We start from the raw sequence: 12,500 nt of genomic DNA on the forward strand, positions 1-12,500 counted from the left end.
ATGCCACCCTGGGAAGACAAGGGAAGATAATTTCAACTTTCCTCTAAAAAATCCAGTGAGCCGTTCCTTGGTGAAAAATACCGATCGCCAGCGTAAACCTTGCTTGGTACCTGGTTGCCGTTACTATGGAGTTCCCATCTCACAGCCTGAAAGACATGTGAAGAAAGTTCATGGTACAGAAGGTCCGGGAAACAGGGAGTCAGTGGTGGAGTGTTCCTTTTCCAAAGATGAAGAATCGAATGACTGCTTTTCAGCTAAAATAGAGGGAATTATAAATAACCTATAAAGAGTATAAATAATAGCAAACAACGGCTTTTTTGAAAGCCACCAACTTCGAAAAAGCAATGAGCAGCAGAAACAATCACCGCCTCACATCTGAGTGCAACCGAAATAATATTTTTTTTCGGGTTGAAATGTGATCGAAAGCACCTTTTGGCAAATTACACACATAGGCAGATGGTGCATTTAATCAACACGAGCCAAACTTAGACTTTAATCAACATGAGCCAAACTCAGGGTTAAAGAAACTCTGTCCGTCAAGTCTTTTGGTCTTCCTTTTGTAATAGAAATTGGAAGAACACCCTCCCCCACAAAAACAAATGGCATTCCTAAACATGGCAGAACCCAGCAAGACCTCACAAGTACAGACGCAATCTGACTGATTTGCCATGCTCATTGATTTGTCTTTTTTTCTCCTTTAACTGAAGCTAAGAGCGGATCGCTTTGTTGACATCTTTTCACTTGCGCAAGTTTTGAAAATAAAAATAAATAAAGATACCAGATTAAAATTTGGAGACTGTTCAAACTTTTGCCGGTGAAACCGGTGGATATAAGCCAAGGTCACACAAAGTCAACGGGTTGTGGTTTTTTTGAAGAATAGTTTTAATAGAAATGACATGGATGTATAACATACAAGGCGCGAAAAAATCGGCACGATCCATTTGGTTCAAACAAGAAATAAAATCCCGCAAAAGAAAAACAAAATTGAAGGACTACCTTCTCAGTGTGCCCACCGTGTTGAAAATTGCTGGATTCCATTCGATTTTTCCTTGTTTTTTTTTGTAAAGTGCAGAATAATAACTGAACCGCTTTTTTGAAAGCCATCAATTCTGAAGGTGGATGGACAGCAGAGACAATCACCGATTCACACCTGAGTGCAACTGACGGGTAATCATTCATAATACCCAAAGTTTAACATGAGCCAAATTGTGCGGACTTTGAATCCCGTCGGTCCACTGTTTTACTCTTTTGTGATCGGAAGCAATTATGCTTGGTTAAGTGTAGGCTCGAGCTTCTTTTAGCCCGGGTTTCCGAGATTTAGGCATCTCAGGCCGAGATCTCTTGCAACTACAAAGGGTGCGTTCCTACGATGGAACGCACCACTGGGACAAAGCTATGCATATGTTCTTTGTATGAATCGGGTCAAGAATGTGGTCGGCTGTGATTGGTGGGTTTCAGTTTTCATTGTTTGGTTGGGGACTGTGTCCTCAGGAGTCCTTTACTATTCACTTTCTTAAAGGGCTATTCCAGGATTTTACACTATTACGAGTATTGGCTGATGAACTTCGGAGTCCCTCGTTGCCGAATGAATGTATTTGTGATGAGCGCTTAGCTCTTACCAACATTTTGACCGAACGCCGATGGCATTTGTTAGAGGTACTAAGAAATATCGAAGCCGTTACTTTTGACGACTTAGACAACATACTACAACAGTATTGCAGCTTAAGAAGAAAAGTTACCGAGGCCATGGAGAGCTTAGACGTTCTTGAAGAAGATTATAAGAGATGTCGGTGTTAGCAGCATTGTCCCAGTTCACACAAAAACGGCTCTTTTCAGAGCCATAACAGCAACAAAAGTCTTGACCACCGCTCTCGTATTTGAATTTCGTTTAACAACATCAATATGTTGAATAGTCTATTCAACATTCAAAATGGCTTATCTTAAGAGAAAAACATTCGCGTTTGCTTACACTGCGTGTCCCGTAACTAAGACCTGCGTCTTCAACATGGGGGAGACTCGTGAAAAGATGGCGTTTGTGGTCATCTTAAGGGCCACAAATTATCAAAAAAGTTAACGCCAACTCAAACACTCGGAAGTATAATAGACAAAAAGGGCTTCAAAACACATACTCACGACAGCGTTCCAGGCTTACACTCGAAAACACGAAATAAAAGAATGCAGAGAATTTATTGAATGTGAAAGTAATCAAATGTGCGTAAAATTAAAAAGAATGAAATGTAATTCAGAAAGTTACTTTTGTGACAATTTAATCGGGTATGTTTTACTTTGAAGTAAATAATTAAACATTTTCACAGTTTTACATTTTTTTTAGTGCTCTTATCTTTGCGTAATTTGGACACGCGTCACTAAATCGCACAATGCAAATGTATTTCGTAACATTAGCTGCAGTATTTTGAGCCTTGGGTTAGGGTTAGCTTGGGTTTGCATTTACGCAAGTTTTAAGTCACCTATGCCGTAGAAAAAAAAATCAAGTTTCATTGGTATCGAATCTATTAATGACAACTCACTTTTTAACTTTCATATCATCCAGTGTCTGATTTCAGTCTGAACACATGCAGTGGGCCGTGCACTGACCTTGCCTGTTGCGCGCGCGCAATGCGATTGATTCGTTTGCAGCTAAACCACAATGAAACGAGAGAGAGTCCAGACAAATATATATAAGTTTCGTTTCACATTATCAAAATAAGATTGGCCAGAGGCTACAAGGTTTGCGTCAATATGCGGCAGCGTTGACGGGTTTGTGCTCGGTGCGAGTCCTCACATGCAACCGATCCCAGAATCTGTAATCTTATGTCCTGTCCAGACGCTAGGGCCCTTCTGCTATCTTAAGCTTTGCAAATGGTGAGTTGCGCCTCCAATGTAGGCCTCTGAGAGAACACCAGGGCTGATTCTAGAGTTTTTGGTTTGATAAAATTCTTTCGTTTAAAACCCAAATTTTCTTTTTGGTCCGTATGTGCTTCCCTCGTCTGGGCAGAGAAAATTGTGCTTCGGGTAACCGGCTGATGGAGCTTGTTGGGCCAAGCGTTGTCACCAGCTTCTACTGCTAGTAGACGGTGCCGATATTGAAAGCGTTGCTGTTGACAATGGTAGCACACACAAGGAAAAAAGAAAATTTATCCCTGGCTGGCTAAAAACATACGGATGGCTCAGGTACGTTGAAGAAAAAACACTTCATGTATTGCGATGTTTGCCCAAAGTTCAGTAAGAAGAATGCGCTCAACATGAATTAAGCCAACTTCTTAAGCCTCAGAGTCAACTTTGTAAACGAAAGGGTATTGACTTCAAAGTTGAACCTGTATTTATTATAGCGAATGTCTGAAATGTGTAAGTGATCTTAAAAGCGGCGGCACCGGTTTTCCTTCATTAAGGGAAAAAAACCATGTTTGTGAAATTGAACTTCAACCGACACGCTTTGCGTGCCGTGGAACAATTTTCATCCAAAGCTGAAATTCATCCAATCAGAACGCTGTGATAAGCAATGCAAATTTCTATAACAAAAACAAACGGTCGAAAAGCCTTTCGGTTGAAGGTGGGCCTTTAAACTACGCCATTGTGCAGGCCTAGTACCTGAAATCCGTCGAATCCAAGATTCGAAGGTCCAAGGATACGCAGCCGGATTTTCATGTGTCGGCCGTCATTGATGTAAGTCATTGCTTGAAGGTCAGTCCACGGCTACGAAGTAAAGTTGGTGTGTCAAACGTTGTGGAGTTGAGTCCAATGAGAACAGTACGAGAATTACTTTCGCCAGTGGAAATGAAGTTTGCAAAAAAATCAAGGCATTGTGCATTGTGGACTGTTGTCTTTCAGTAAGGTTCTTGTACCATCTATTGTTTTGATAGATAGTCCATTGATTAGAGATGTTATCGTCAAAGCAATTTCCAGATTTGTTAATGGCAGATAGCTGGCAGATCTGTGCATCTTTTCCAGTCGAAGTTGCTTCAATGTCAAAAACAACAAATTAATATTTTATGGTGTCCTTGTAAGAAAAAGGTGGATGGGTTGGGCGAAGGGCAAAGTGTGGAACCAATTTCTTGTACTGTTCTAGCTGACTTCTTGTTACATTCCTCGTTATTGTTGATAGATCCGCCAAACAACTGGTGCTTTGTGTTGGGTCTAAGTTCAGTCCATTTCCAGTCTGATAGTTGGTGCCTTCCGTTTTCTCTTTCTTTGCATTGAACTTAAATTATTGTTCCTCAGTTGAGACCGTCGTTTTTGTAACCAATTGAGGATTTCCTGATTTTTGGTCAGTTTCATCACAATACTTCTTGCAGTGTGCGCCTGGTACAATGTTCATTTCTTCCAAAGTTTGGCACACATAGTTTTGTCCCTCGTTTTTCTGGCTTATGCCACATGCAACACGAAAACTGTTACTCTCGCTACCTCCATAAAATCTAATTTTGGCATTTTTTGATTCAACAGAATTATTTAAGCTTTCATTTCTCTGTGAATTGGCTGCTGGTGCAAGTTTCTTTACAACAACATCTGTTGAATACTAGTGAACACGGATGTAAGTGCTTTTACGAGTTTATCACCGTGCAGATCTTTTCCAAAAGGTAGTTCACTGTGCCAGTAGTTTTCTGAGTTCTGTTTGTACCATACATCATTGCAATTTTGGTGCTTCCCAAAGGTATGAGGAACAATGTTTTGGATAGCAATGGGGGCTTGTTCTTGTTCTGTGCTATGCAATAACCAAAGCATTTTCCTGAATATCCTATTACTTTTACAGAGAGTTGGGAGCAACCAGGAACTTCTTACTTGTTCTCAATGCATAGAGCTTTCAGACAAGGTATCTTTTTGTGTGCAGTGTATCGGAATGCTTCTCCACCTCATAATGAACTTTATCTCTAAGATCAGCCTGTGTTGAGATTCAAACCTCTAACAAATCGTCAAACCTCTAACAGATGAAAGACACATCACAAGGTAGTCCAGAATTACTTCACCGTTCAGCTGGTAGACCATGAACAAGCTAAGTGTGATTCATAGTTCAGTTGGTGCATCATTGAAAGGGAAATGAAGTAAGAAGGCCAAGGTGACAATGTTTGCAATTGATTCATAGATCACTTCGTAGAACCTTGAAAGAAAGAAACGATGTCTGAAGGCCAAGGTGACAATGTTTGCATTTGCTTCACAGATCAGTTCGTAGAACCTTGAGAGATAAACGATGTCCGAAGGCCGAGGTGACAATGTTCGCAATTGATTCATAGAGCAGTTCGTAGAACCTTGAGAGAAAGAAACGATGTCTGAAGGCTGAGGTGACAATGTTCGCAATTGATTCACAGATCAGTTCGTAGAGCCTTGAGAGAGAGAAACGATGTCTGAAGGCCCAGGTGACAATGTTCGCAATTGATTCACAGATCAGTTCGTAGAGCCTTGAGAGAGAGAAACGATGTCTGAAGGCCCAGGTGACAATGTTCGCATTTGCTTCACAGATCAGTTCGTAGAACCTTGAGAGAAAGAAACGATGTCTGAAGGCAGAGGTGACAATGTTCACATTTGCTTCATAGATCATTTCATAGAACCTTGAGAGAAAAACGACGTCAGAAGGCCAAGGAGACAATGTTTTGATTTGCTCCATGGATCAGCTGGGGGAGCATTTACAGGTAACCGATGCCAGAATATCAAGGAGACAATGTTGAAGCTTACTTCAAACATCCGTCGGTAGGAAAACGATGTCTGAAAGCCAATTTGACACTGTCCTCGTTTCTTTGGATTCATAGTAGTAGTAGTAGTAGTAGTTTATTAAAAATTATTTGCAGCGGATAGGCTGAATTACATAATTTCTCTTTAAAATATATATATAAAACTATCTATTATTACAATAAATACAATTAAAAAACAATTAAAAAAGAAATAAAACATAAAGTATCCCAAATGTTCACTAACACCAACCGGGGCAAAGAAGACTTCCTCACTGGCCATGTTGATGGATACTATATCATCCACACATGGACAGGATGAACGAATTCTTTGCCCGGTGTGTGCCAGTGACCGGAGCTTTATATTTATGCTTATTCCTAAGATTATATTTATTGATATTTTCCATAGGTAGTAATTGCCTTAATTTATGGCTCTTGTTTGTTTCTATTGATTGGAAAAATCGTTCACACAATTGTTGGTGGTGTAGTTCTACAGTTGACAGTCCTAACTTATCTAATCCTGCTATATAATCATATCCGGGCAATATAATTGAAATGGCTCTCTTTTCAACTCGTGTAAATTCGTACTTAAGGTACTTAGGTAAAGAACTAAAATAACTCACAACCCCAAAGCCCATTACTGATCTAATGCAAGTCACATAAAAAAGAGAAAGATCTTTTGGAGGCACCTTAGCTCTCTTTAACTGAATTAGGAAGTAGATTCGTTTGTTAACTTTCTTGATTACATTATCAACATGTTCATTCCATGCCAAATCGTTACTTATGGTAACGCCAAGTAATTTCGCTGATTTTACTATTTTAATCTCATTTCCATTTATGATCAGTGGATCAAAAGTTGGTGGCTGCTTGGAAAAGGTTATTCTTAGCTCCTTACACTTATCAGGATGTACCTGGACTCTGTTCTTATTGGACCAAGTAGTAACTTCATTAACTATACCTTGTGCTTCACTTACACCACCCTTAAGTACGATTTCAGAAGCAGTCGTATCATCTACGAATTTCCAATAGGACAAAGCACCATGCTTCAAATCGTTTATCAAAGAGCCAGGGACCTAATTTGGTGCCCTGAGGTACACCTGACGGGACGGAACCCCAGTCTGAATAGCAGTCATTTGCTAATTTGACGCGTTGCAGTCTATCACTCAGGAAATTTATGACCCAATTAATTACACTGGTTGGAATGGCCAGACTACAAAGTTTATCAACAAGTATTGAGTGGTCTATATAATCAAATGCCTTTCGGTAGTCAAACAACATAGATCTTACAGTTGCGCCGCTTCCATCCGTACCTAAGATCCAATTATGCAACATACTGATCAGGGCCATAGTTGTTGATGAGCTTGGGATCACTCCATACTGGTTGGGGTCAATCACTTCGATGATCTCCGGTTTAATATAGTCTGTTACTATAAATTCTTCGGCCAACTTTGACAGGCAGGGTGTGAGTGATATTGGTCTAAGTCGTTTGATGAGGTCTTGCACTAGCCTGGTTTTTGGAAGTGGTGTCACATTGCCTGTCGTCCACATCTTCGGGAGTTGCTGTTCTTTGTAAGATGCGTTGATGATGGAGGCAATTGGCTGAGCAAGAATATCAGAAAAATCCTTCAATAACCAGTTTGATATCTCATCGCGACCACAAGCTTTGTGCTTATTTAGGCCATTCAGTGCCTTTTGGACACGCTCCACGCTCACAGTGGGTATTTCAGACAACTCTTCCAGATTGCGGTAAGATAGTGGACTTGCTAGTTTGTATTGGTTAAGAGGTTCCAAAAAGGCAGTATTTATCAGGTTTGCTTGGTCTTTGGATGATAGTTCGGAAAAGTCTTCGATATCGATATGGTTGACTAGGTCGTTGGTTTGGACTTTCATCCCGCTAAGACGTTTAACCTCTGCCCACCATTGCTTAGGTTGTTCTTCCTTGAGGTTCTGAATTTTTGATCGATAATATTCTGCTCTGCATTCTTTTCTTACCCTATTGACAAGGTTCCGGTAGTGCTTAAAGGACGATGACTCACTACCTCTACTGTTAAAGGCCTTTTGTCTTTTAAGTATCAACGACTTTAGCTTTTGTGTCATCCATGGGGCGTCGGCACTGCAAATTTTTGTCCTTTTGAACGGCATAAGAATGTGTAAGCCTGTGTGAATGGTCTTGCAGAATAAGTTCCACATGTCTTCACAGGTGTATAAGGCACTGAAAAGGGCATGCCAGTCAATAGAGCCAAGGAACCTCCCCATGGCTACTTTAGAACTCTTCCTTGTGTCTCGTTTAATGATAACTTTTCCCTTGTTGGTACCTGGATCTCTAATTTTAGGTGGCACAAGTATAGAATTATGGTCAGGTAGACCAAAGGGTGGATGTGCTTCAGGTTTGTTGTAAAATTCATGCATGTTTATGAATACAAGGTCTAAGGTGGCGTTATTTTTAGTCGGTACTCCCACAATCTGCTTCAAGTTGAAATGATGTGCCACCTGTTTGATATTTAGTCGGTTGAAATCTCCTGAAATGATGAAACCACAGTTTGGATACTTTGTTTCTGCTTGTAATAACGAATGGAACAAATGGTCCCGAATTGTCCCTTCATCCGCTCCTGGTGGATGGTAAACAACCGCAGCAATAACACGGGAAAAACCTTGGGGTAGGCTATTAGGTCTTAAGTGGAGCCATAAGATCTCATGGCTTTTGCAACATTGCAACTCATCTAGTACTTTATATTTGCATTGGCCTTCCTTAACGTAAGCACATACTCCTCCGTGGCTGTCCAAATGTCTATCTTCACAGATGACAACAAATTCTGGGATAGACACAATACCATCAGATATCGAGGAGCGTAGCCAAGTTTCGGTGATGAAGGCAAGATGTACCTTAGTGCGCAAAACAAACTCTCTGATCTCGTCTATTTTAAGTACAAGAGACCTTACATTAGATAACAATACATTTGGTGAGTTGTAGGTATTTTCGGCTGATTTTCCATAACCTTCAGATCCATCATTATCGATGTTTCTGTTTCCTTCCAAAAAGGTGTGATTTTGAATATTTAATGAGCAACTCGGTGAATTATGCAAAAGTCTTCTTCATGAAGTTCAGGCGAAATTGGAGAACCGTATTGAACTTGAGATATCCATAGCGGTTTGTCTGCTTGAGGGTTTCTCTCAAAAGCTTTGTTGACTTTTTGTCTTCCTGAACGGCAGCCACGGCGAGTTGGTCTTTGTTTGCTTATTCCCAATTGAGTCAAGGAGCGCCATAACTCAGGTCGGATACGACTATTTGGAGATGACAGATGACGTTAAAAGAGCTTTTGAAAACGTTCTTGTATAGCATAAAGCCATAAATAGCGGATTTCACTACCATATGAAATTTTAAAGTAATAATATTACCCGAAATACCGCACAACTACAATGAAAAATTGGTTAAAATGGAGAGCGTATTAGGTGCTGCCGCTCGGCGCACTCGCTCGCAGTTCATAGATCAGTTGGTAAAGTATTGCAAATTAGCTTTTGTAAGAATACCAGGAAGATATGACATATTGTGCCTAAGACTGGAATGGGCTAAGCCTGAGACCAGCTGCATGTGCTGCTTGCATTGCAAGTTCAATTTTTACATTCTTTTCATGACGATGGTATTCTGTGACATGAAAAAGACTTGAATGATGATGATTATGAAAGACTTAGGGGTTTCACAAGGTCATCATTCCCACTCGTTGTCGCCAGGTTTTCCATCTGTTGGTTTTGACGTGGTTTTTTGTCCCCCTGAATTCCTTGTTTTCATATTTTGTCATCAATTATTCTTTCACATTAGTCCTCTGTTTCCAACTCGGTTAGATACAGAGATCCAAGGGCTCCAGCATCAACCTGGTACGCCCAAGAAAATGATTCTGTTTTTCCGTTGCAAGCATTGCGTATAGCGCAAATTACGGCCACGCCACAGCTCCCACAACCCTCTGGTGATCCAGTTACAGCGGAAGGTTAATCCGGCAGTGCAACAATAAACCTCCTAGTGTCGCACCATCCTGAGGGATTAAACTTATCATTGGCAATTGTTTGGAAAATGATATCGATTATTCTGTTAGCATGGCAGTGGTAGCCGTCATCAAAGAACACTGTTTTGTTCTTTATTGAAAAAATTGCGAGTTCCCAGTGGCACGAGTTCATGTGGACAGGCAAGAACATGTTCACCACGCTTTCCATGTCGTTTGGATGACACATGCGCTCAACAATGGTTTTAAGCACATTTCCAGTGGAGAGATACAAAGGCAGGACGATATTCTGACACATTTGACTTTCTTCGTTTGCCTTGTCACAATACTTCTAAACCGAGCTTACCGCCTGTCATCGACGAAAGAATCTTTTACGAAGGAATGCCAACATCTCAAGCGGATGTTTACCAAGCTTAAGTACCCAGTGAAACTCATCAACTCACCTATCGCCGGGTACAGTAGTTTTACGATCCAAAGCCATCATGAAATTCCAAGTGAAACTGACGCGGCTACACCAAAACCGGTCAGAATAACTTTGCCATTTAAAGACCAAAAATCGGCCGACACAGCAAGACATCAACTGAAAGATCTTGGCCGAAAAATCGGAAATGACCTACACCCAGTATTCACGAGTCGTAAGATCGAGGAAAAGCTCAAGATACAAGAAGAGAAGCCTGCTTTAATTAACCACCAATGCGTTGTTTACATTTTCAAATGTGATTCGTGCGATGCGGATTATATCGGTTATACCACACGCCATCTTCATCAACGCATAGAAGAAAATAAAGCCTCTGTCATTGGCAAGCATCTGAAAGAAGCCCACGGCGTAGCGTTCACTAGCCTAGAGGAAATGTTTTCTGTTCTCAAGAAATGCCGCAGGAAAATGGACTGCCTAATTCACGAAATGTTATTTATTCGCGAACGAAAACCAAAGCTAAATACGCAGTCTGACTCAATACATGCAAAAGTATTTATTTAAACATATACTGCACGAACTGACACGTTAAACACCAGTAACAATGAACGCGCATTATTCTAATGAAGCTTATCACATTTTATTTGTATATAATCTCTGAGCTACAATTTTAAGATAAAAACTAGCGATAAAATTTTCCGACGGTTCAATCTCGCTGAGATCATTTTCAAGTTTGAAAAAAAGTGAACAAAACTTTGCCTATAAGAAGTAAAATCACACGTGACAAAATTAAAAGCGATAAAAATGTGGAAACATGTACTAAGCGTTTTGTAACGCTTCGAAGAAACTACTTATTAGGCTACAATTTTACATCAGTTTTTAACATTCTACTTGATAATGAGGTCATGGAGACTTCGAAACGTCGTAGTTTTTTACCGTTAATTTTTATTATCAATTGCAAATAATCGTGATTATTTTTAAAGGGATACTAGAATGTTGCAGAAACTGAAAAAATTGTTTTTGAAGCTAGCAACGTTCTTTGAGAGAACAGAATGAAGCTTAATCTATTGCGACTTTTAAGAACCTAAATTTAATAGTTTACAACTTGGATTTATGAGAAACTTGACAAATCGACGCATTTACATTTTTTATACAGATGACAAAACAGTGCGCGACCAAAATTCATTTCATTTCAGTCATTTATGTTGCGCAAATGTCAACTACAGTTGAGAATACCGAGCTTTTGATATAACAATACCTAAATATCCTTCATTTTCCCTTCACAAAGTCCATATTAGGTCTTTTTGTGTCGCTCACGGGAAACTGACTGTGACTTTCCAGTCAGGGTTATCACGGTTGCAAGTTTGGGAACAAAATAATTACGGGTGTGATCACTCCTATAACTAGGCTCATCACGCCAACTCGAAAGGTAAAGGTAAAGGTACACCTTATTTAACGTTGGAAGTTTCTTTACTCTCTAGAGAGTATTTTCCCAGGAAGCCGACGGTGCGCTCATTGTACCCTCCTCTTTCTATCAGTACTCCGTTTTTTCATGGTATTTAAAGTTACTTAGGCTACACTGAAAGGAAAGAAGTCAAAACAAAGATGTGAGATCTGGGGCTCAAACTCGGGACCTGCCGACTGTGCCACCCTTGCTCCTGTTAAGGAGAGTGATCATGGGTATGATCACTCCTATCACAGGCTCATCACACCAGCTTGAAACCCGATTTTTTTTACTGGGGAAGATGTTACAGAGAATTTTTGCATTACTCAAATCCTCATAAGTTCGTGACAGAAAGAAGACGAGACACTGGAAAAGAGTATATCATAATGTCGATCAATCGCCGTGCATTTTCAACGAATTCAACGTCCCGGATATGTTTGGCGAACAGTCTGTGAGGTTTTTCGATGACAGCTGCTGCAGCCATGAGCGAGTTCAGCCAACGGAAAACACATCCCTAAGTGAATTGTGCAGCTTAGAGCAAGCTCAAGAAATTGATGAAGCAATTCAGCTTGAATCTGACGAAGTGTGCGATGGCTTACTAAGTGATCAAGATGAGAACCAAGATGAGCTATTATCTCACAATGCATGCATGTATGAACGATATGTTATGGACGACGAGGCGGGATTGGATATTTTTAGTGACTGCGAGAACATAGAATTGGACTCTGAATCTTCTTCAAAAGAGCACGAAAGAGAAAACAATGACGTGCTTTATTCGGGTTCGCCTATTACGAGCAGTTCAAGCGTTGTGTTGTTGTTATCATTTGTGTTGAAGCACAAGCTCACTCGTGAAGCATTTAGTGATTAACTTGCTGTACGTGAAGCTCACTGCCCCGACCAAATAACTGTAGAACGACGGTTAAAAAATTATTTCAATTTGTAAGCAAAGCCAAAGGCGACATCGTCAAACACTTCTACTGTAGTTACTG

General features: G+C 40.3%; 2 protein-coding genes across 2 annotated transcripts in view; one reads left to right on the plus strand and one right to left on the minus strand.

Annotated features, from left to right (window-relative positions):
• Positions 1-6,665: 6,665 nt before the first annotated feature.
• On the minus strand, positions 6,666-9,863 carry LOC138056207 (uncharacterized). The gene is made up of 2 exons (XM_068902018.1): positions 9,682-9,863; positions 6,666-8,592 (listed from the first exon to the last, which is right to left on the minus strand). The coding sequence occupies exons 1-2, from the start codon at positions 9,861-9,863 to the stop codon at positions 6,666-6,668; spliced, it is 2,109 nt and encodes a 702-aa protein (XP_068758119.1).
• A 2,081-nt stretch (positions 9,864-11,944) lies between these two features.
• The window catches only part of LOC138056208 (uncharacterized), a 743-nt gene continuing 187 nt past the window's right edge, over positions 11,945-12,500 (plus strand). Inside the window, 2 exon segments of the mRNA XM_068902020.1 lie at positions 11,945-12,404; positions 12,407-12,500. The exon segment at positions 12,407-12,500 is cut by the window's right edge and continues 187 nt beyond it. Coding sequence (XP_068758121.1) covers positions 11,945-12,404; positions 12,407-12,500 — 554 coding nt within the window.

The sequence above is a fragment of the Montipora capricornis genome, chromosome 7 (assembly GCF_036669925.1).
Source record: "Montipora capricornis isolate CH-2021 chromosome 7, ASM3666992v2, whole genome shotgun sequence".
Lineage (NCBI taxonomy): Eukaryota > Metazoa > Cnidaria > Anthozoa > Scleractinia > Acroporidae > Montipora > Montipora capricornis.

What these genes read in the sequence shown, in the direction of transcription:
- LOC138056207 (XM_068902018.1), bottom strand. Translation starts at nt 9,863, where the DNA reads ATGGAAAGCGTGGTGAACATGTTCTTGCCTGTCCACATGAACTCGTGC. An exon ending in AAGTTTAATCCCTCAGGATG is followed by an intron (nt 8,593 to 9,681) that starts GTGCGACACTAG and finishes ATCTAATGTAAG; the next exon opens with GTCTCTTGTACTTAAAATAG.